General features: G+C 41.6%; 1 protein-coding gene across 1 annotated transcript; it reads left to right on the forward strand.

Moving 5' to 3' along the window:
* The first annotated feature begins 745 nt into the window (after window positions 1-745).
* ube2h (ubiquitin-conjugating enzyme E2H (UBC8 homolog, yeast)) lies at window positions 746-25,267 on the forward strand. Its single transcript, XM_041964106.1, has 7 exons — window positions 746-992; window positions 17,426-17,502; window positions 18,601-18,675; window positions 18,782-18,821; window positions 19,915-19,967; window positions 21,351-21,479; window positions 21,626-25,267. The coding sequence occupies exons 1-7, from the start codon at window positions 940-942 to the stop codon at window positions 21,748-21,750; spliced, it is 552 nt and encodes a 183-aa protein (XP_041820040.1). The 5' UTR covers window positions 746-939; the 3' UTR covers window positions 21,751-25,267.
* Window positions 25,268-25,609: the final 342 nt, after the last annotated feature.

A 25,609-nucleotide genomic window follows, 5' to 3' on the forward strand; every position in this document is an offset into this window, starting at 1 on the left:
CAGACAAACTATATGTTGCTTGGAATTTCCTGTTTTACACAAATTACTTTTGTGTTTATTTTATTCAAAGATAGCCTTGTGATTTTCATTATTTGTGCTGTGCTGGAAAGAAGTGCTGTTATCATAGCAGGTATGAGGCTGTCCTTGGAGCAATGGCATATTTTTAGCCCTGGTTGTACTCTTGAAAACACTCTCTTGATTAGGTCTCTTGTGTAGCCCTGTAATGCTGTATATTTGGATTTAGCAGAAAAGGCAGATTTAATGACTGATTTAATTCTTGTCCTCCTCTGAAAATACGAAGATCTATGTGCAGCAAAAGTTCTCCCACTGTTTGTAATGTTTTCCTCCAAGGATTGTCAGCCATGGCCAAACATTTTGAGGTATATATTCTGGCAACCAGCATTTGGGTGTGTCGCTTACCTCTGGTGGAGAACATGGAAGAAAACCACAGACCCAGAGCCACAGCAACAAGAGCAGCCTTCTGAATTGCAAAACCTTGTAGAATATCTTAATAGTAATGTCTTGTCTATGTGCTGATGTTTCTGTACTAACTTCTTAGAAAATAACAATATGAGTGGTGTCAAATGGCATTTTAATTTAATACAAATCAAGCTAATAAACTAAAGGGGTTCAAAAATAAAACTACAACGACAGCCATTTATAGTGACGTTTGGTCGCACGCATATGACGTAGTCCGCGGAGTGATCCTGGCTTGTCAGAACCATGGTCAGAACGCTGAGAAGCAGTGAACAGCATAGGTCTAACGTTAGCACGGCTAGTCATTAGGACAGGGAGACATTGAACTGTGAAGACGTTTTGCGGTGAACATTTCTGAAAGCAAATGTTAACTTTCGGATAGTACAGTTTGCTAGACTGTCTAGCGTTTCGGGGGCTAGCTTTCAGTTTACTTACTGTTGCTTTGCGGTGGAAATAGCAAAAATGTCGTCTCCAAGTCCGGGTAAAAGGCGAATGGATACCGATGTGGTGAAACTGTATCCTTTCTGAACATAAACAACAGCCTCTCAATCGCTGTTTAGTCAGCTATGTCCTGATGTATGTGGAAATGTGATAATGACCAAACCCTAATTGTTGATGCTGCTTGTTTGTCTTGATAACCCAAAGCAGAAAGAGACTTCATTGTGAATGACTAGTGTTTTTTGTGTAAACAACATTTTGCTAGCAAAGCCAAGTGTTAGCTATTTCTGTCCTGCGAACCTTCAGTCGCTTATCGGGACACCAGCTAATCAGATCGGTCCCATGTCCTGCTACCATTTTTCCAACTCTGTATATTTGTATTTTTAGCGATAGCTGTCTCGCTTGCTGTCTGTAATAACGTTATTTGAAAATTATTGCCACAGCCGAACAGACGCTAACGTTGTTCTCATTTTCCAGGAATGGCTTTCATCTTGTTGCACCACCAATAGACCTGGCAACGGTAGACTTTATAAACACCTTATGGCAATTTGGTTTCTTTGTCCAGCCTGTTGTTGTCAGGGGGGTTAAGTCAAACTGCCCCTTTACACGTTGACACAGGAGCTTGTTTACATAACGTAAGGCTAACGTCAACTGAAAATGCTGCTGTCTTTTGTTCTGCTCTCGTAAAAACGTTGGCGTTATTGCAGCATGTGTAGCATTCTGGGTCTTATTAGCTTTGCTTTGTAATGCTACTAAGGGGTTTCCAATTGTGTTATTGCATCTGCCACTTGAAATGCTACCTTGTAACGCCACAGAGCTGGCTGGCTAGTCTGCTGGGTTAATTTCAACATCAAAATGGCCACCTGATCTGTGTGTCTCACTGTACTTAAGTGTCTGCAGGCAAATCTGTGGAAGCCCAACTTGTATCATTCCAGAGTGGTTGTTGTTTGCATGTTGTTTTTCGAAATATTCGAATTGGAAGTGAGCATGGCGGCTGTTTTAAGTGGTACAGCAGGTGTCATGAGCCTGCAGTCATTTTCACTGAGGAATGCTTGAACTTTTAGGCTGTCACCATGTTTACTTTTGTACTGCTGATTTGTGGGTACAGCTTCGCTTTAGGGCTGATAGTGGGAGCTCCAAAAATGAACCAGAACTAAATGTTTCCAGTCCATGCAATGTTCTAGAAGAACCGTATGAATAAGTAGTTTTGTTTTTGTCCCAACACAGTGGAACCCAGCTTAATGATTGGGTCGCCTGTTACTAGCCGGAAACCACAAGAGGGAGGGACTTAGAACAGCTGATGGGATGGCAGTACAGCTTAGTCAAATATGGGGTTAGAACTGGGCTGGTCAAAACAAACCAAAAACAAGGGAAGTAAACTTGTCTCAGCAGGGTCGACATGATGGTTAAAAAGTAAAAGTTTGAAAGGCCTGGGAGTTTGATCTTTTGATTTTTTAATTAAATTGAAGAATTTCTGTACTCTAGTTATTTTTGCCGATGTAGATGTATCTTATATGAGTTGTGCAATACTGATTCTGCATTTCATAATACACACAGCCTCATTTCATTACATTAGTGATGTATTATCAGTGGCCTATACATTTGAAACTGTGGCTGCTATAAGTGAATACATCACTGCCAGCTAGCTGAATTTCTTGTGTTATTTTGTCCGGTTGCCTCGGGCATTTTGTTACGGCTTCCAGCTATCAACAGTGCTTGTTTGAGCAAGTTTATACCACCACCACCCCCCACTTGACTCCACTCATGTGTAGGCTATTGCAGCCGTGACAGAGTGGTGAAGCAGACAGAACAAGAGTTTTTAAGGATTGCACCACACATGCTGCCCTGCAGTCGCAGCACACCCCCTCTCTTTCTTGAGCTACGTGACTGACAGGCAAGAGCAGGTTTGCTGTATGCCACCTGCTCAATTCCATACAATGACCTGTGTGTGTTTTACGATACTGTGGGTGTGCAGTGGTCAGCAGGTGTTAAGGGAGACAGCCATGTGTGTTTAAACGCAGATCTACCGAACTGAGATTTACTGGCTTACATGGCACATGGGTTCACTGCTGACTAGGCCGTCTTGTTGGGTTAAAATAGGGAGGGCTCCAGGTTACTGGTATGGGAAACAGTTCCCTCCTTCTGTTTGTGTCCCCAGAGCAAAACTAGCAGTAACAACCACCTCTCTGTGCTCCCTATCCCTGCGTCTCCCCCTGGTGTAACCAAAACCCGAAACTCACACCGCCTTTTAGACAGGAGCAGCTTCTTTCTTATGGGCTGACACTGAGAGCCCTCACGCATTAATTTGCTGCGGCCACCGGAGAGCTGAGAATCTAGAGCGGAGGCCATTAGGGAATTCATGAAAATGAATGTCAGAATGACCTCAGCATGTAGTATCTCTGGCTTTTAGCTTTGTTCTAAGCCAGCCGGTGGATGGCAGCTCGCTTGTAGCACCAAATGTACAGCATTTGTGTTGGCATGCAAGTAGCCTGAACTCTGTACTATTTAGTAATGTCTAGTCATGGAGAAGATGACTTTACATTGAGTTTTTCTGTGTCCTATACTCTTTCACACCCCTTCCTTTGTCAACTTATAGTCCTGAGTGGCAAGAGACAATTTGTTTATTGTCCAGTTCTTTCCAAATTGTAGTCCTCAACCTTAAATTAGTGTTCTCCAATGACCTGTATAACCCTTGGTCACTGGCTATTCAGCCCTGCTCTTGGACATGTTGCTTTAATTTTGGAACATTGTGTTCTTGAAGCAGAGTCTAAGAGCGTGTCATTTCAAAGTGCTTTACATTCAGCCTGTTGTGTGGGGTTGACTGCACACACTGTGTAGGTAGTTGTGCTATTATTTGCATGTGCTCATCGTTGGTCTACTCGCTTTACAAATGCTTTCAAGCAGTAAGCTGCTGGAATTTGAGCACAGGTAGTTTACAAAGGGCTAAGCCTTTTTTGAATGCTAACACAAGCTCTTGTGGTGTCTGGCAGATGGATGCCAATGCAGAGAATGGGATGGGAATGGAAGTGTGTAAAATTATCTGTACAACAGTTTAGATTTGGTCCAGAATGACCTGAAGAAGATGAGACATGTTTAAACAAATTTGTATTTTTCAGGTTTTTCATGGAAATATGTTGATTTTTGCCTCTTAACAAGGGTATTACTTATCATTAAGCTTCTCTTGCTTGTCATGTAATAGATTAGACTAAGTAGTTACTGGATGCTGGATGTGTAATCGATCATCACTTTTTTTTCACATGGCTTCAGGTAAACAAACATATTGCCCAATTTATGTAATATGAAAGCAATGGAATTCTCAAATCAGTAAAGCTCACCATGTTCAGCTCTTTGAAAGTGCACTTCCTGAGCCACTGCTGCATTGTCCTCATGAGGTGTTTATCTTTATGATAACATGGGCCTGAAGACCTGAGGTGTATATTTGTCCACTTATGAAATCTTATTCCATCAGAGTGGATGCTTGGACATTTTCATGTAAACAAAACTGCGGCTCCGCTGTACCTTTCAACCTTTCAATTGCTGCTGGAAGGTCTGAAAGTGATTGGATAGCAGTTCTGCGAAGCATGGCCACCAGTGAATTATATTTGAGACTGTGGGGAGTTGTTGGGAGGGGTGTTGCATGCTTCACCTGCCCCAGTATCCATCATGATACCTGGCATCAGCACCGGTGTGTACAGGTCTTCATCATTTCAGTCCAAATCATCTGTTGTGTTGTGTTTCATCTTTCACCTTTCAAGGTGAGTTTGCATTTCCAGTTTTACTTGACAGATTCCTTTTTTCCCCTGAAGTGACTGTTGAAGCAGCACTTGGCCTTCAGTAATCCTCATTTATTCACTCGTCCACAGTCAGGGGGTAGGCTTTGAGGGGCAGTGTCCACTTCCTCCTCCTCCTCATTTTTTTATTTTAATGTCCTCCCCCACTCCCTTGCCCACCACATCCCTCCACCCTCCCTGAGTGGAATACCAATCCTGAGCTTTATCTGCTCTCCGCTTGGTGTTTCGGCCCTATTGTGCCCTTGTAACATGACATCCGGACAGCATCAGCAGCGGAGTCTTTTGTGTTTTCCCGTTTATAGAAGTTCCTGTGACCTCCACCTCCCGCTGCTGTGTCAGACCATGTCACACAGTCACGGGCAGCTAATCTGCACCCAGCGCTATTATTGCGGCACTGAACCAACTAGACGCAGTTTACCATAAGGAAGGAGCCAGCAGTTTTCTGCCTGTTCCTGACTGAGAGATTGACTGAATGAACAGAAGAATTATGAACCCATGATGAGAATGGGGAAAGCTCTGGCGTGGCAATGAAGTTGCAGGAAGAACATGATTTTGTAATTAGGGTTTAATAGAAATAACTTTACAATAGTGCACACAAAGAAGCAAAGAAGGTTACAGAAATCGTGGAAGCAGTAGTACCATTTTGCTTTATGCTGACAACAAAATTGGCATGTACTCTAGATGTAAAAGCACATGACTAACAAAAACACAAAACATATGTTGCAATCTATACACAGTCAAATTATATGTTGTTTGGATGGGAATGTATAGTATGTTTGGTGATGTGAGTTAACCGCAGCCATGATTTTTCCTCTGCTTTCCCTTGCTTCAGTAGGCAATGACCATACTGTTAACCTCTAAGCCCAGTTATCACTTTGAAGACCATGTTTATCGTGGCTCCAGGTTAATATTTAATCTTTAGTATGAAGCTCAACACTGACAAAGACTGTGTAGGGAATGGCCCATCCACTGTAGTACTCAGCCTGTGATGGTATGGAATTAAATGGGCTGAACTTATGGTGTCCTGGGAAAGCTGATAATATAACTTCAAATGCTGTTGTTTTGTATACAGTCAAATATAGTGTATGAGTTTTATGTTGTGGTTCTTGGGCTGAGAGCTTGTGGAAGTTCAGGAAGAGAATGTAATTGTATAGGACAAAAACATTTTTCTTCTACTCCCCTTTGCTTTTTGTGTTGATCATCTCTTTCTGTCAGTCTGAAAGCTCAGAAATACCACTTATTTTCTGCTTCTCTCTCTCTATCTTTTTGTGATTGCTGAGTGTACACCTGTGTCTGCATCCATGCAGGTATTCTTATAAATAGACTCCATCATCCAGCCCTAACTATGCCCCAGCTTTTTGTTCCTTTTTTTTTCGTCATGAGTGAACATAAGGTAGCCTAGTACATTGTGGATGAGGCCCCCTCTAGCCTGGTGGCCCCCACCTTGATTGACAGTCCTGTTTTGGGGGTCCAGGAGCAAGGCATCTCCAACAGTAGGAGATTTGAGGCCCTCACTGTTAATCCGACAGTGCAAACAGTAACGCTTCCTGCACGCATGGCTGAGTTCCCTTAGAAAAACAGATGGACTGAAGTTCCTCTCTTTGTTTCGCATGATTTTTTTTTTCTGGCACTGGGAAGCTCAGTCTGCCTCTGCCACTCGCGTGCACTGCTGCTTTAATGTGGAAAATCGAAGGAGTGGCGATAGGCTAGCTACATGTTTGGTCGTATGCTGGCATATGGGCCAGTGACTCTGAACCCAGTTGTGCTCCATATATGAAGCAAAATAGCCTTATCAAAAAGTGCCACCTACAGTATCCACACCCTGTACTTGTCTCTATCTGGTAATCTGCCCCTGTGCGTCTGTATCAAGTTGATAAAATTAGCCATGTTTCTGTCTCTCACTACGATGAAATTCAGGTTTGGTAGCAGTTTCCTCAACATGTCAGTGTTGAAATTCAGGCTTTTTTGCCTTTACAACAGACAGCAAATCTTGTCTTTTAGTAGATTTGCTCATTAAACAGTTGCCTCAGATTCAGGCCATTGTTACTCCTGCCCCAGCTCAGTTTTGTGATCATTAATAATCATTTTGTTTGTGTGTACATGCACGGAGCTCACACGCATGCATACACACGGCGGCACTGTGTTATTCCTGTAAATAGACTGTTGATTTAGTCAAGGGCTGAGAGGAGGAGCAGCTGAAGGATTCACGTTTGATTGCAGTGGGTGGGCTCTCATCTCTCACCAGAGAAGACAAAGAACTTAGCCTGTGCAATGCTGTGCCGCTCTAGCTCTCACACAGGGAGATATCCACCGGCTAACATAATTTACCCCGGCCTGTATTTAATGGAAACTAAACGTGCGTTGCAAAATTATTGTAATATTTTGTGCTAGCTCTTGAGTATTGAGCTGGATATTTTTTTATTTTATTTTATTTTATTTTTTGTCGCTGAAATAAAAAAACTAGGTCTTTATCTTGTTTCACTGCATGTGCAAATTGTGGATTATGAAAACAGCGTGTACATTTACGTGAAAGTTGTTATTATTGGTTGAATAGGTTAATTCCAAAGTGCATTGGCCTCAGGGGTGGATGGTTTTTTTACACACCTTGCTGAGCTGAGAAAACATTATTAACACTTATATGCATGAGACCAGGTAAAATGTAAGCAGGTTCAACATGTTGGTCAACCTGTTATGCAATCGCACATCAAGTTTTGGTGGCCTTTTTAGTTTACTTCAAAGTAACCGTCATAATTACAGTTGGAGCTGTGATCCCTTGTTTTATCATACGTTAAATGTGTTAAAATTCTACATGTTGACTCTTTAATTTTCAAAGCAGAAATGAAACTGAGGTATTCAGAGTTCATTTATTTTTCATCCGTCACCCAGTGAGTGAAGCACTTCACAGCTACCATGCATTTACATGTGGATTTCAGTGAGTCCGGCCTTTGGGGCCAGATGTCCATTGATATGTAAAACCTGCTGCAAGGTTTTCTTTAACACAGACCGCACATGCTGGCTCCAAGTGCTCCATCAGTATTTAAATACTTTATGTGTTAGAATGAGCCAAGTGCTCCGAGAGCACAGTTGAAGGCGAGCTTTGCTGATAGCACCCTGCTTGAGATGTTGAAAGGATCGTTGTCAATTTTGATTCAGTGTTTAGAGCCAGATTTCAGTTCAGTACTGAAGAATGCTTCTTTGTTTTTCTGTAACACAACAAAACCTGTGACCCATCCAAAGTACAGCATGTTAACACACATTTTTTTGCAGTGTTTGGCTCTTCAAAGTTGGAAAGGTGCAGATAAACAGATATGATAAAGGCAGGAAGCTATCCTACTTGATTCCCTATAACTGACCTAGTTGTCAGTAGTTCCATAAACATAACCACAAGAAAACACACTGTAACCTGTGAAAGTGGCTGGTAGGGAGAAAAAGAGTATCAGGAGCATGGCTGTACCAAAGCATAAGCGTTTTTTACTCATCGTTTAGGTTCCCATGTCCTGTGTGTTCTGGAGTAATTGTCAATGAAGTGAGTTACAGTGCTGTAGCACGCTTCTCATTATTAGCTTAAGCCTTATGACTGACCAGCAGAATTTGAAAATTGACCATCAGACTCAATTTTTTCAGTTGATTTAGCTGCTGTCTATTTCATTTCCTAAGATAATTTGTGAAGCATCAGTAGTTGGCAAGGTGAAGAATAAATGTGAGGATAACAGGGCTGTTTTGTTCAGGGTTAAAGTTTATCAGATATGTGACCAACCTCCTGTCAGAGATCAGTGAAGTGTGTTGTTTTTTAAGTGATATGCGCAGGTTGAAGTAAGTTGGTGTGCCTCATGTCATGGTTTTAAAATCTTGACCTAAAGAAAGCTGATTGTCTCACACCACCGTTCCCTTCATAAGTTTGTCTATGGACAGCATTGTTGACAACAGAATATATTGTGTTCTATAATGTGATCTACACAGCTCTGGTTAAGTCTTAGTAAATGTGAGCTTTATCACAGTTATTTAAGTCTAGCCTTTGAAGGCACTTCTTGTGGCTAATTCATTAGTTATGCTTTCATATAGAACAACAGCCACATGTGTAATGGGTTTATAAGTATGTTGTAGTACAGGTTATTAAGCTTAGTTCCCCACAGCAGATCTACACAGCTAGAAGGGAGATCTCTTTATATCTTGTGGGACATGGGAAGGAAAAGGGGGAAGTGAGAGTAGCTGGCATGACTGCACGGCTGTCGCTTTCATACCAGTACACCTCTGATCAGTTATCAGAGCTAGCCGGGTCAGCTAGGACCCCCTCGCCTCATAGGAGAGCTGAGAACAACCAGACCATACATTTACCTCGAACAAACAAGGCTAAGGAGCCGTGGTTGTTGCAAAGCTCATCTAAATCAGATTTGGGACCATGAATAACTGGCAGTATGCACAGCATTAGCTTGTATGAGGCCCTTACAGTGGTGGGCACCACAATTTACAAATCAGCCAAGCAAACATGCAAACGCTTGGTGACTCCTTATTGCTGTTGCACCTTTTGTTCTACCGTCAGCCACCATGATGTAAAGAACCATAAGCCAGTGTTTGTGACCTTTTGAGTTCTGTCAAGCTGGCTTGTTGATTAGCAACGTTTCAGCTTTACCCAAATTAATACACCCTTTATGAAAATGAGTATCAAAGCGTCTGTTGCTGCAGTCTTTTTTTTTTCTCCCACAGTACTCCTTTTTAGCATTCTGTCAAATATAGCCAGCTGAACTTATTGAGCTGATTGTTTGTTGGCTTCACTTAGGGATTCTTACCTAAACCAAATCAAGGGTGCAACAGGCAAGTTGCATATTGATTGATAATTAACAGCTTTGTAGATATAAAAATCTGCAATAACAGATTGGCATAGGATGATCTTGTCCTAGTATCAGTGTTGCAAATGAAATACTTGTACTGCGCCATCTGTAGTCTGGTTCATTCTCATTCTCATCCCGTTTTAGCTCACCACGTATTCACAGTATTATCTATGTTCTCAGTCAAGGAGCTGGGGTTTCGTGGGGTTTCTGATGATTGAAATGGTTAGTCTCCAAATCTGCATTCAAATTGAGTCGAGAGAATTCGACTTAATGAGCAATAAAAGAAAGTAAACAGCAGGGGGAAAACGTTCGCCCAGTGTGAGCGATGGAGAGGGAGAGAGCAGAGGAGTGGGTCAGTGGGTTTGGCTGGCGACGGCTGTAGGGGAGAACTGTGTTTGTTTGGTGTTGAACTGATTAAATCACACTCTCACAGCAGCACCGTGCCCATCACTCGCTCTGCCTGCTGTGGCAGGATGGCTGCTGTGCTACAGTAGCTGCCTCTGTTTTCAGGCCGCTGAGTGTCGTGGAGGTCATGCAGTAATCCTGCTTTGCTGGGTGCAGTGCACTAATACATACTAGAAAGTTTAATGCACGAACACAGGCACATTTACACGCTGGCTAGGATTTATGTAGAAACAATGTACATGCATAGATAAAGGCATACCTTTTTACACTCAGTCTCTCACTTACACATGCAAAATTCATTCTCCTCTGGGTCTCTTTGAGTAGGCCTCATATCAGAGAGTGGGCATTGAGCCCATATTTTGAGGAAGAAGAAGGAACAGCTTTGTTGTTTGTGTAATGTTGCTATTGACTTTGTTGCCTGTTTCATTATTGTTCTTCAGTGGTACAATGCTGCTTTCTGTTCATACTGCAAAATGCAGCTTGTTATAAGAAAGCCTTCTTTCCTTCTGTCTTTTGTAGCTAATGAATATTAGCTTGTACATATCTTTTGGTAGTCGATATTTGTATCTCTTTTGGTGGAGGAAGCCTACACATTGCTTACACCCTGAGGACAGCAGCTATGTTTCCTGCCTTTCATCTGCAAGGCCTTTGATTGTACATTGTCGCTACAAACTCTGTGTGAGGGAGAGAAAACAAGAGTTCCTCATCTCTGAAGGAAGATGTGCTCTCAAACAGGTTACTCTCTGTGAAGGTTAGAGCATTTCTTCTACCGTTTAAAACAAACGAATTGACATCATCCAATCCCTATGTATGTTCTCTCTTTTCAAGGCAATACTAACTGTCCAGAGCAAAGAAAAACTAACTAGCATGAACTTCATCTTGTGCAGATATGCAGCAAGGCATTTCACTTGTCTTAAACTGAAACTGAAGCTGTTTTCCCTAGTGGCAGGACATGACAAAAGAATTTGACTTGCTTCTGATGCAGTGTAATTTATGGCCTTGATCCTCTGAATATACTTGGTATATTTGTTGAATGTGGCTAAAAGTATTTTGGAGTTATTACATGCCAAGATACACAGTCCTGCCAAATTCTAGTTTACTTAAATACTTCATCAGCCGTGTACGTCAAAACCTCCATTTCCTGCTCTTTGCCTCTTTCAAAATCTGTCCTTAAACAATCTGGAAAGAAAAAAGATTTAAAACAAGATTAAAATCCAAATAGGACTGAAAATGAGGTATAGGCCTACATGTATTTTGGAAGGAGTAACCGGTCCCATTATGTAGGATAATTAATGAAGGTAATGTGGTTCATTCTCAAAGTTTGACAAAGGGTAGTGTCAAGCAAGGACATTTACATACATATGTACAGACAGACTCACATTATGAGGCGGCAAGTAGCATAGGTGGCTTTCCTGTGACAAAAAAAAACAGCTGAGCTTGTGTTGCAGTATGAAGTGTCGAGATAACGTTAGCTCTGGCTGTGTGAGACGACACAAAACAGTTTCCCACATCTAACCTGCTACTCTGCTTATTTAATTGGCATCTGCTTGTAATTAATTACCTCTGACATCTTCGTGTTACCACAGTGGGCGTTGTAGCGAGGAAAATAATAGATAAATAGTAGTTAATGAGTGTAAATCCAGTTCTATGAGTAAGTGTGTAGCCTTCTACCTGCATTTCATAGCAGCCAGAGTGAAGCACATCAATTTTAATATGCTAAAACATGATGATGATGAAACCAGCATACCACCCACCCCTAATTCTTACTGGAAACATCAACATAAAAAGCTGTCTTCTTAGTCACAAGTTATCAATACAGGTGGTCCACAGGGCTCTTAACTTGGCCCCACTGTGTTCTCTATCTTTGTTAATAATGTCCCTTGTTATATTTCTGATGTGTTGTCTTTATACGGAGGACACAGACTCTGTCAACTCTTTAGTTTAGCTTTTACCAGGTTCCAAGTGAAACCTCCATAGTAATGCTTAAGTATTTGTGCTTTTCCAATGAAAATTCTCCTGCCAATATTGACCTGTCAATGAGATGGGAATCTGATTTGTATCTTAACTATTGACAATTATAGCATACATTTTCCTTGTGAAGTCCAGACACCGGTTTTGCTCATTTTCTGTATACACACAGGCAAAATCATCATCATCATCATCATCATCGGCCTGAAGTCCACAGCAATGATGTCATTCACATCCACAGATCTGCCTGCCAGGCTAGATCAGCATTCACCGGGCTGAACTCTTTTCTCTTATTATCTCTGCATCACTATCCCCCGGCCTCTCCTTTGGCATCACTCTTTCCATATTCCTTTCATTTTATTCTTCAGCAGCTCCCTGTATCATCTTCTCTTGCTCTTTTCAGCCCTCTGCTCTGTTGGCTGACCTTATTCTACCTTCTCCTTTTATGTTACTCTTCCCCGCTGTCTTTCGGGGGTTTACAGACTATTAGTGTCTCTCGGGCAGACGTCTTCGCTTTGCTTTCCCAGTCTGAAACACAAGCACTGCTTCTTATGTTCAGCCTGTTCAGACAGTCTTCCACTCTGGTCAGGGCCTTTAATAACTGGAAATTCTGCATGGTGTCCCCTCTGTTATTCAGTAACCTAGCTCTCTCCCCATGCCTTTGGGATTATTTGATTTGCTGCCTTTCCTGTTATTTCGGTATCGTCTGCCCAGAGGCTTCAAGTAAAGGGATTATTTGAAGTTGTGGGTGTCAGCAGGTGGTCGGAGTATTGTATGCTGAAATGTAAATAGTCTAAACCGGCGGAGTCAGTGTGGTCTTTTTGCTTTTGACTGTGCATGCCTGTCTTGTACAAGACATACAGATATACAATATTTGAAGGGATGCGTTGTTCTTTTTGTGCAGATTTTGTTATTGTGAAGCATTTTGGCACTTGATTGTTGTGTTTTTTCAAAATGTGAACTAAAGACAAGAATGAAAATAAGATGTTAATGCATTCTTTAGTTTAATTACATCGCCCGGTTGATGAAAGGATAGCGCAAGCTTTTCCTTCCCTTCCACTCCTCAAAAGAAAGATGAGAAAGGAGCGTCTTTGCTTTTAGCCAGTGCCTCCCTTTTACCAGATCAACAACTTCTGTCTCCAAAGAGGGAAATATTCGAGCACACTTGAAGCCGCATTGTTTGACAGAGTGCTGTTTATGATTCCCCATCATGTTTGTTTTCCATACTTAGAAAGAGGTTGGTCAGGATGAGATATTTTGATCTAGGGTCACACAGGGATAGTGGCCTGAGTGGACCAGAAAGAAAACAAGGCATGTCTAGACCACAACCGTAAATGCTATTCACTACATATTTTTACACTTGAGCCTTTGAATGTGCTTTAAAGGTTCATAATCATGATAGCATTGAATTTAGTGTTTGGATAGACATTGAAACATTTTAAAGAGGCTAATTGGTAGACTGAAAGTAGTTCTTTTCAAGCTTTTCTTTGTACACAGTGTTTTTGAGTGTGAGTGTTTTCAAGCCACTATGTTATTATATGAAGAAAGTCTTGCAGTGAAATGATATTAACGCAGGAGAGCGTGTTGCTGTCACAGTTCAGAGCTTTCAGGGTTGTCAGAGATGCGGCAATGAGGATGCGTGTGTCTGTTCTTCTGGATTGATTGGGCTCTGTGTATCAGATTAGAAGTGTGTGTAAAAGGATATTGACCTGGTGCTATCCACAGATTATGACTTATCTATACTAATCCAAGGTGGGGGGATGGACGGATAGACGTCATGCTGGGAATGAGGAAGAAGTAAATGCATAACCTTGATCAAAACGCTGTTGTTTGGAGTTAATTGTCCTAAAAATGAGATGAAAACGTTTAATCCTGGTTAGGTGACAATGAGTATGTTTTAATGTACATACTTTTACTTGATTTTACCAAATCGAACAGTAAGTGTGATGCAACGTTTACACACCTGAACATTATAGCAGTAAATACCAGCTTTTTCAGGCGAGCATATGCATGTATACGTTTTTTTTTTATATTCAGGTAATTCTCAGCTGCTTTGTTTACAGCGTCCATGTAACTTAATGACTTCACTGGACACATGTACATGTAAAATATTTTAAATGCCCCAAACATAAATGTAATATTAACATGCATATAAACACTCCTTACAACCCAATTTTTGTCTGACTTTCTTGTCAGCGATTTAGATTAAATCAATTTTCCTTCCTTTTGCAGTGCAATGTATCATTTCACCTCTGTTTATAAACCCCAAACAAAAAAACACTGCAGCACATGTAGGTAATTGGTGTCTTCTGTACATCCTGCCTGTCTAGTTTTGTGTACATCTACTTATCCTCTTCTCTCTGTGTGGCTGGCTGAGTGACTTCACTCTCAATACATCTTCTACCCAGTCAAACAGAATTTGCAAGCTCTACCAGGAACTCCCTTCTGTTTTAACAGACCTGCCAAACTCCTTCATAAGGGGGAGGGAGCTGTTGTTAACAGTGACTTGCAGTTATTTACTAGGTGGAAGGAATGAGTGCTTGGAGCTTTGGGTCTCACGGTATTAAACAAAAGACCACTGGATCAGTCCATTGTGTCATGATGACATGGAAGATGGCCAGCATCCCATCAAAGAGAATTCATAGTTTTGGGATTGACCTTGTTTAAGACACAGATGAGAGGACATGGTGAGAGTGTTGACGTCAAAGACGGAGATTGTTCACAAGATTATAGCTGTGACTAATGTGTGTGCATGTTGCTGCTGTGGTTTTTAACCAGACACATCAACAAACACCACACTCGTGTTAAGATGAATAACCGAGGTTTTTTTTTAATGGGGCGGGGTTGGTGGGTGATTGTATTTGTGATGGCGGGGATAGATGGTGGCCGTGTAGTTATTTGTGACTTGACTTGACTGCACTTAAATGAACTTAAGAGTGATTTTTTTCAGTGTGTAAGTAGCTTCTGCTCACATCATTATCCGATAAGTGCAACAGAATGTGAGAAGTCAGTCGGTGCAATATGAGCTACTCCCTTTCCTTACCTCATCCCTCTCTCACATGGTCTCACTATGGTTACACGAATATTCAGAGATCACTAAGTCCCTGAGCTTTGCATTTCTGCTTGCAAAGTCTTGTAAAGTGAACTCATGCTACACAGTACCCCATTAACCTGTACCTATTAGTGTCAACTGAATGTCTAAAAGGTAAATGTAAAAAACAAGTTTTGCACAGTGAAACCAGATCTTCTCTGGCTTCTCAGTAAATATGGCCAATGTCAATTAGCTGGCAGCATAATCAGTGTTGATTCAACCCCATTAATAGCCTATCCCCCACCCTGCCTCACTGCCCTCTTCTGTAGCATAACATACACAGTCCAGTACCATCCCCCTCCTCAGCGTTGCTTCCCTCTCTCATGTGATGGTACACACCAGTAGTTTCGCTTAGATCGATGTCCTTACATGAAGGGCAGAGCTTGGTCAGCTGCAGAATGTAAACATAATGCTCGCACAGTAGTCTGACGTGTCTCCTTGTTGCATATGACTAGTTGCTGCTAGCATGCTTTAGATTAGCATTGTCCTCCTGGTTTGAGTGGTCATTTATTCTTCCCCAGACTTTGCATCAAAGAGCCTCTTCGACTCCAGCAGTCAGAACAGAGAGGTTCCTCTTCTGTCTGACAATGACACATTTCCTTGCCGAAGCCAGGGATTCAGTGTGCTCTTCGCAGACTCAACTAGAGCTTAAAATAACCTCCAGTTTGATTTAACCCTTTGGGGGTCAGCGTTACTGCTAATGGGATACGCACTCAATCAGGATTGACAAGCCAGCTGCTACTGTGTGGCATGGAAAACTTGATTTTTAGCCCATCCCTTGTAACCTACATCTCCAGTGTGTTCTGTCGGCCTATCACTCTCATTCTCTGATCGTTTTTCTTTCTTTCTTTTACACTTGTTTATTTTCCCTCTAAGTGTGTTTCTCTCTTCAGTTTTATTTCCTGTGCTTCTTCCCTCTCCTCACATGAAAGGGAAATCATTTCTCTGTGACAATTTTGTGTCTGCTTGGAAATAAAAAATGATCAGAGCGTGCATATATTGTGTAGCTGTAATGCTGGATTTGCCATATGATGCTCTGAATGCTAACGTTCTTTGGTTTGTTATTTTTGTAATAATATCTGTAACTGGATATGCAGAGGAAAACACACTGTGATTATTTCCTCCATTAACCATAATGAACTTCTCCTGTGGTAGATGATGTGGGTATATACAGTTTTTCTACATCTCAGAATCTCAGCCTGTTACTAGATTTGGAGGTGAAAAGCATTACAGTAGTCATGACTAGTTAAACAGGTCGAGCAGCTTTTTTGAGCACCAAAATTCTTGCATTGCATTAGAATGTACAGTAGGCCATGAGCGAGCACAGTATTGGTATTATTAGTATTCATCTCTCACACTGTAGTTGACATCTGAGCATCTGTGCACCTGAATGTTTACAGAATCTACATTATCTGCAGTCTGTTGCATGGAGAATGTCAGATTCACATCATTTTTAGAGGTTCTGCTTTTCTGGAAACTGTCAAAAATTAATAACCACAGTAATGAATATTAGGCTCTTCAAAGAAACCTTGCACTAGTACTAAATACGAAAAGGGTTGTAACCTTATGCTCGGCTACTTTAAGGCTCAACAAATGCACCTCTCAGTTATTTGCATGTTTGTTGATGTGCCTTGTGAGAGTGCTTCTCTCTGATTATTTGTGTATTTGGACTAATGGAGCAAGTTACTTACTATATCTCCAAAAATGTAACAAAGTTGTTTTTTTATACATCCTTTTTTAGTTTAGTGTCCAAACGTGGCCAGCATAGTAAGTATATTGGATGTGATCAGCAGTATAGGTGGTAACATACACGGCCCTCGGTAGTGTGTTTCGCTTGTGCTGTATGTCCAGGAAGTTAATTAGAGAGTGACAGGTGGAAGGAGGCCTGCATGGTCCTGAAGCATGGGTGAATATGATCCACTGGTGGCTAGTGTGAGTGTGCAAGATTTTTTTTTGTTGTTGCTGTGGAACCACTGACCCGCATACTTCACATTCAGTTTGGGGATATTAAATCAACGTGCAGAATGACAAATTGGCACAAAGCTATCAATTGTCATTGAAAGTGAGTCTCCAGGGCTCGGGGTCAGAACAGAATCCAAGTGCAATTTTCCTGCATTGATTTGTTTTCATTATCTGTCAGAAGCTATCATTTCTCCCTTTAGTTTTCATAGCTCTGTATGATATGAAAGACTGCCGCAGAGAGGAAAAAGGTCAGACTCTTCTCATGTCTCCCATATAAACAAAGCATGTGATGATGTGGTACACTGGACACAACAGGCACTGAATTACCATTTCACAGAGGCCAGGTTGTTAGTGATCCTGCGTATTACTGAAGAATTGTTCATCATTGTAGTCCCTCAGGTGGTGTTTGTTTGTTTGTTTGTGTATGCAGTCACATGAAAACTTTGTCCTTAACAGCCTTACAGCATTGAGAGTAAGCATGAAGTCACCATCCTCAGTGGACTCAATGAATTTGTAGTGAAGTTTTTCGGACCACAAGGAAGTAAGTCTTCTTTTCAAGTTTCCTCATTTGCTGCTGAATCCTCACTCAGGCTAATTGTTCTGGAAAGAGACCATATGATTTATGGTGTTTTTTTTTCATCCAGATTACAAGAGATATGAAACAAGTTAAGACACATTTATTTGTGTGTCTGCCACTTGGGATCTTGAATGTTACTCCATCATTCACCTCTGACCAAATGTTTGAAATGTTTAAAGCTGGTTGTAAAACCAGATTAACATTGCTGTTAAAAACCGATAATCTGAGCACATCTCATGTTTAGTGAAACTCTAAACAGAGCATGAAGTGGCAACGAATGTTGTCCTGGGGGCAGCCAGCACAGGAATCTCAGTCATTCTCTCGTTAGCAACATAAAGAGAGGTTCATCACAGCAGGCCAGGAACGTAAAATGGATTGAAACCAGGCCTGAGGCCGCAAAGTGTTAAAGAGAGGAGCCAGGCTTGAGGGAAATTTGGATGAGGAGAGTGGCCTCATCAGCAGGAAATACTCCTTTCATATGCTGTTCGCAACATCTGTCACACTAAAACCACTGCCACTTACGTATCAGTAAAGAGAGGATGTGGGTGTTTGACCCTATTTATGATGCCTTGAGACTGTGCCAAATGAAACAGCACTGTTGTATGTCCACATACATATGTGCACGCTCGCAGAACATTCATCCCCAGCAAGTGTGCTTTCAGTCATCTGTGGCGCTGTTCAGTTTCAGTACGGCACATAAGGTTCCTGTTACACACTGCTATTCTGGGAGAACATCACACACTCACACAATCTCTTCCTCTTTGATGTCAGTGTATTATATGAAGTGATTTGGAAGTAGAGAATTCTCCAGGGCTGAAATACATTACTGCATAAAATAAAAGAAAATGGCGAAGGGAAAAGTGGTTTGTGTAGCTCATTTCTCAAGTGGCCCTGGCTCTGTTGTGTGTCTGTGCAGAGGAGAAAGGAGTGCAGGAAATTGATATAACCCTACAGTGTGTAAATCCATTGGAGTGCATGAAGGATGGAATGTGATGTTCAATGGAATGAAAGTATCTCCTCTCTCCTCTGTCATTATTTCTTGTGTCCCCTCCTCATGTACAGCACCGTATGAGGGAGGCGTGTGGAAGGTGCGAGTAGATCTTCCTGACAAATACCCTTTCAAATCACCGTCAATAGGTATGTGCTCGACTTTATCATGACGGATTATAAAACCGCATCTTCTGGGTTCCACTTCACTTTTTCATTTTTTGCCCTGTGCTCATCTCTACCTTTGCTTTTTTAGGATTCATGAACAAGATTTTTCATCCCAACATTGACGAAGCGTAAGTCGATTTCAGTCATTTGAAGTGTCATTGTTTTTGATTGGTCTCTGCAGTGGCAGTGTAGCCTGTTGGATTATTGGTCCGTAACACTCATATAAAGCTCATCTAAATATCTTTCCCTGTTATGTTGTCAACAGCTGGCCTGTCATCTTCTAATCTAAAAACAATGGCTGAATTTATTAATATTTCCTTTTAAGTTAAATAGGTTTTCTATAGTGTTTCTTGTTTTATGGCAACTCCTTTATGGCAGGCCATTAAAAAAAAAAAAAGATCTTCACTTTTTACTTTTGTTTGAGCGATAGCAAATCACACAAATATTGAACCTGGCCAAGCTCTTTGTTTCTCTTGGCCTGTTAATCCGCTGCTTAGAGGCCAGATCCTCTGAAGGACATGGGCCCTGAAGGTTGGCCTCTGGGAGGACCTGATGGACAGGCTGAACCTGTGCCTCCTCCCCAAATAGGGCACTCATGACTCACAAAGGATGGTGCATTCTAGTGGTTTTAATCAGAAAGTTTTATATTTATCACCAGGAAATGTCTGACTAAACATAAATACCACTGGGGCAAGTTCCACACTACTCATTTTTACAGTATAAATTGTGACCTTTCAATTGAACACACAGTGGCCAACCATATATGGTAAACTGCAAATTTATTGGTTTATCGTTGAAGATCTGTCATTAAACAACAGATCCTTCTGTTATTTAAACCTTGCTTTGTCGTTAGTCTACTTTATTTTTCAGTGATTTTATTTATGTTTAGCAGTGACTGTGAACCTTTAGAATTTAACCACCTGGTATGTCTGACCCGGTGTCACATTATTTCACAGCTCGCCAAGAATCTCCTGAACTAAAACAATTGACTGCCACACCAGTGATATAGGATATTAAGAGCTGTAAGGGATATATCAGCATTGTACTCCAGTGGGCAAAAGAAGGCTGCATTTCTCTGCTTCATTTGCAAAGCGATGTGCCTTGTTCCAGCAGTTGATATCGCCAGTTTAGGAAAGTGCACTGGAGCTGGGACACGCATTGCACACAGAGTGCAGTCCCTTTGGCCTTCCCCCTCTAACTTTTCTTCTCGGTTTTCCCCAGGTCAGGGACAGTGTGCTTAGATGTCATCAACCAGACATGGACAGCCCTTTATGGTGAGTAGCCCCACTGCCCACGTGCCCATATTAAGTTTCCTCACTGGGGTCTCTGCGATTATGTGCGAAGAACTTGTCACAGGGCCATCAACACCAAAAAGTTGACTGCGGGCCCCTCGCTAGCAAGCGTGGGCACACTTGGCTGTGGCGCACAATTGTCCCTAATCTACTTAGTGAGGGGAGAAGTGAAGACTAACGAGGTAATGTCCTCACCCAGCAAGGTCAGAAACATTGACCTTTGAGAGGAATGATTTACTGTCTGTCAGCTGTGAGAGACAGAGACATGCTCACATACTCCCGATGGCAGCGATTGTACTCGCCGTTTCTCACGCGGTCGCTCGTCTCACTGTCACTCTGTCTCCTTATACTACTCTCCATGCCCCTGTGCCCTTCTCCTTATTTCCCCATTAATTTCTCATTGCAACCCCTCCACCGGGCTTAGATAGCTGTTGAGCTATATAAATGGCTTTACAGTAATACCCCTAGCAGATGTTTGAGCATCCGTCCCTGTTTATTTTCACTGGTGTTCTGGATATGACTCCAAGTAGAATTTTTAAAACTCTGCATGGTTTAAACAAGTTGATTCAGAATTAACTCACATTCCAGTCTTTTGATAGAAAGAGGAAAGGATTTGCTAATTGATGCTAATGCAATGAATGTGACCAAGTGAGGTAGATTGGCCTGTTTTTCTCTGGCATCAACTGAACCCCTTGTGAGAATCACATTTGTGTTATTTTGCCTTTGTTAGTGCGCTTGTGAAACGCTGCACATTCAGTTGTGTCGAGTGTTTGAGGAAAGAAAATCAGATCGGACAAAACGTGGGAAGAATGGGCCAATCAACCAAGCATTGTCTCTAAAGAGTCCCTACAAAGCAAGAGGGAACAAAAGCAGCTGATTAAATTGGCTGAACATGATAATGCTGTACAATGGACTGTTGGGAAGTGTTTTCCCAACTTGAGTGGACTCAACAGTGACACCTAGGAGACGAGAGCAGAATTGCAGGCTTTTCCACCAGGCCTCAGCTGTGAGAGAAAGCTGAGGCCTGCTAGCAGGGAGCTAGTGAAAGGGATTAGTGTGGTTCTAGTCTCTGTGGGCCAGGCTGAGGATTTTACAGTTATGGCCTGTTGCTAGCATATACACCATACATCTGTAATCCTTTTGTGCGGTCGCCACTGACTGACATGTGTGTAAAATGATTATGAGCTTTCCCATGGCCAATTAACAGAGGCAGCAGTTTTATATTAGACGTGTAATTGGTGGAACATTTGGTCGAGCATTTCTTCCCTCAGATTAATATTTACATTTCGGAGAAGCCTGATGTTAATTGCCATTCACTCATTTCTGTCAGATGGTAAAGTGGTAATTTGTCGTGTTCTTCCCCAGATCTGACCAACATCTTTGAGTCGTTCCTGCCCCAGCTGCTGGCTTACCCAAACCCCATCGACCCCCTGAATGGAGATGCAGCTGCCATGTACCTTCACCGGCCAGAGGAGTACAAGCAGAAAATCAAAGGTTCAAGATAATCAAAATTTGTTTGGTGTAGATCCCTGTAGGTTCTTAGATTATTGCACACCTGGAAAAACAGAAATCTAAGTAATTCTTTGTGTTTATTCTCAGTTTTCCCTGTCTGACCATGCCCTCTGCCTTTCCCTCCGCAGAGTACATCCAGAAATATGCAACAGAGGAGGCTCTGAAGGAGCAGGAAGAGGGGGCAGGCGACTCTTCGTCTGAAAGCTCCATGTCTGATTTCTCAGAAGACGAGGCCCAGGACATGGAGTTGTAGTGATAGGAGGGCTCCCCCATCCCGCCCCCACCTTTAACCCCCACAGAGACTATATTTGATTTCCTAACCATGAGAAAGCAGACTTATAATATTCATATTTAAACAAGTTGATTTTTTTATTATTATTATTACTACTAAACAAGGATTTTTATGGATATCTAGCCTTTGGTGTGTTTGACACCCCTCCCGTTCTGTAGCTGTTTCTCCCTACACAGATGTCGCGATTGCTTTCACGTTCTCTCCCTGCCATCACCGCATTTTGAAGGTGTGTCATGTAGTCGTAGGCAGGAAATGTCCCCGTGAACATCTCATTTCTTTACTCAAATTTCACTTTTTAAAATATATACTATAATATATGCTTTCTAGTTTGACCTGAATCCTAAGTTCCTTTCTTTTTCCACAATGCTAATTGATTCTGACCAACATTTAGTTTAGTCGCTCCACTACAGAGCTGATTAGGTCTTATCTTTCCTGGTTGCACAGCTCTATAATATTATCCTGTAGTCAAGACAGTATTTTTAAGGCGCACAATCACACATGAGCACACTTAAAGAATAATATAAGAAAAGTGCAGTGCCAATCGACACTCATAAATCAACCCTGAATGCTTCCTCAGCATGTCTTTTTCAACATATTGATTGAGACATGTCAGTAAAAAAAAAATGCCTTTCTTTATCGTTCAGTTTGGATGCTATGTTGACATGTTACTTAACTTTTTGTTACTTTTTGTTGACCTGCTGCAGCTGCCTACACGAGCCGCTGTGCAGTGCAAAATAAATGCTTAATGAGGTCAAGTCTCAGAAAACAAATTAATTAAACACGTCTCAGCACAGGGTCAGTGGCAATGTGGTGAAAAAGACTCGCTGGGCGCTTTTGGTGTTGATTTGTTGAATGTACACAAGCTGCATAATCTGCACAGCGAAGGCGGTGACGCCGAAAGCGGCTTTGCTCTGATGCAGTGGTGGAGATTCTGGTCAGACTCACTTGGTATGATGGGAACTGAAATTAAACCAGAGCTACCCTTTAACCATCTGACCATACATGAATTTCACGTTTCATGCAGCTTGCACAAGTTTTGCTCTCAGGAGGCTCTTCAATCACATGAGCGCCAAACATTCTCACTGTGCAGGATGCCAGTGTACTTCTGCAAATTTATATTGGTATTAATGGTCAAAGAGCAACCTTCCAGGTAAAGAAAGAATGTAGTAATCACCTATTCTGGTGAATTTAGAAAAACAGCACCAAAGTGTGTTTTGATTTTAGTGAAAAGCAACAAAAATGGTCAAATGGTTATGGAGTGGATCTGAGGGGAAAAAAAAGTGTGATTTATTGAAGATTCAGGCTTGTGTAGTATCGGTCCTCCTCACATTCCACTGTTACCTGGCGTTTGCTCCAGTGCATGCCCTTCATATTGGTCTGACCTGTGGTATGTAACCCGACTGCATCAACTGGACTCCCACACTTTTTGTCTGTCCACCAGGATCTCTATTTGGATCACTAGTTCGAAGCAGATTACAAAATAAGAGCTGAAAGTAAGAGTTCGTTGAGGGGATTTAATTAAACGTGTACAGATTTGGCTTCTTATCGAAAGGAAAAAAGAAAACTATTCATTGTTGATTCAATGTGGCGAGTTGAGATGTAAATCCATTATGTGTGGAGAGAGATTGCAACTGCAGCTTTGATTTTTGGCTGTTTTTTTTCTTCTTTTATTTCTTGTACATTTTTTTGCCCGATGGGGGGGTCAAGACGTTGGATTTTTTTTTTTTTTTTTTAATGTACAGCATCTACCTTGTACAGTGGTAAGGCACCTCTCTGTAGCCTCCTGAAAACCCAGTGTTGAACCCAAAAACACTGGCCGAGTGTCGCTTGTCGAGGCTAGCGTGGCAGTCAAACTACCTAGATGACCCTGCAGTAAGAATCACTGGTTGCTTTGTGGCAGATTGTGGATCCTGAGCGGGAGATTCGAGGCTGAATCCTACTCAGGAGATCACCTTGTCACCTCCGATCTCGACTTCTGTGCCTCATCACAAAAGGAAAGGTGATCATCGAAGAAACCCCAAAAAAACACGTTTCCAAAAAGCCGTGGAGGTCAAAAGTAACTTGAGAAGCACTATTTTTTTTTTTTTACTCATCCTATTTATATTCTCCTCCTGCAATTTGAACCTGTGCAGTTTGCGATTTGACATCCACATTTTCACCCTGTGTTGCAGTTGAGGGGAATGAGCCAGGGCTGTGCGGCGGCGGCGGCGATGGGTTTATTTGAGCTAACGTGGGATTGTTAGACTTTTACGGCTCAGGTTTGAAATATAGTTTGGGCGTATCTTACATTGTGATTCACATTTTCACCCAGGACGCACTGAAAGGATGGAAATCATGCAAATATATGTTAAACTGTATTTTAGACATGTCAGGATAGTTAGCTTTGCTGGGTGTTGACTTCAACTAAACAACATATGCTATATGGCTGTATTACAGATAGACTTAGCTAGTTTGGTATACTTACCTGATGAAGCATTCAATGCTCACCTGATTTTTAGTTAGTGTCTGTTGTGTGGTTATATGTAAGATACTCCATAGACATGCCTGCTTGTCCTCTTCTTGCAGATGCAGAGTTGTACAGATGAGTGTGAGTGATTTCAAACTAGGGTGACATTTGACCTGTAGCGAGCCTGATAGATCCAACTGTACAGAAGTGAAAAGTGTGGTTCAGCCCCGTTCAGGAGATCGGATTCTCTCCAAAACGCGATTTAAAACACAATTGTACGCTCATAATTATCACAGCATTTGAACGCTGATACACAACAGAGACATTTGTTTTTAATTTCCAATATTCATCCGAAGAGTTTAAAGCTGTGGGATAATCGTTTCTCTCATCCAGCCCCTGGGGAAGTTTTGAATGTTAGCTCGGGGTTAGCTTCCCGCAGGATGCAGCCGTTTTAACTGTCGAAGAGCCAACCTTTTGGGATATTCAACATGTTGAAGGCAGTATGAAGCTATGTGAATGTTTTACATGTGTTGAGAGTGTTTGTGGTGAAGTCTGTGATCCACATCCACTCAAACTGAACAAACCTGCAAATTGTATCCCCACTCTCACAGTCGGCTTGTGTTTCCTCCCTAAGCTACCCATTAATGTGTATTTATTCATTAAAGAGACCTCCTTTTTTTTGTTGTTGTTGTTGTTTTTAATCTTGGTCATCAGACGCCACTGTTGTAAGTTCTAAGTAACTAAATGATCACACTGATGACAGCTTGACCTTCAGTTTTGTTTTTTTTTGTTTTAAGTCATCCAGATAGGAATTCTTGTTTTACTTTACATTTGTGCAGTATTGTACTTGAGTGCTGAAAATACAGTATATCCGAGTTGAGAATTGTAATAAAATAGCACATTATGGTGCAGTGGTGCAACAGGGAACTATTGATATTTTTGTCTTTTTCGAGAAACAAGACTTGTAAAAATCATAGGTTTGGTTTTCAGCATTATTTGCATCTGCTGGGCAATAAATTGATGATACACTCAGCTGTGGTGTTGCTCTGATGAACATGACAAGCATTTGATCTTCTCAGCGGCCTCCACTCTTTTCTCTCTTTTTCTTTTTTCTCTAAGAAAAATGATGACTGCCTTTATGTTCCAGGTTGTCTTCATCTCAAGTCAAGAACTAAAGAAATTTCCAAACCAGTGACCGCTCACGCTTCCCATTGCAACTTTTTTTTTTTTCCAAGTTTATTGTGCTTTTATTAATTTCCTTTTGGCTTTCTCCCCTCCACTTCTTCTGCTGTAAGACCACAGGTGTACAGATAACAATGTTCTATTTTTAAACGGCGACTCCAGACAACCCCATTAACTGGATGGTGGTGGTGG

The sequence above is a fragment of the Chelmon rostratus genome, chromosome 22, assembly GCF_017976325.1.
Source record: "Chelmon rostratus isolate fCheRos1 chromosome 22, fCheRos1.pri, whole genome shotgun sequence".
Taxonomy (NCBI): Eukaryota; Metazoa; Chordata; class Actinopteri; order Chaetodontiformes; family Chaetodontidae; genus Chelmon; species Chelmon rostratus.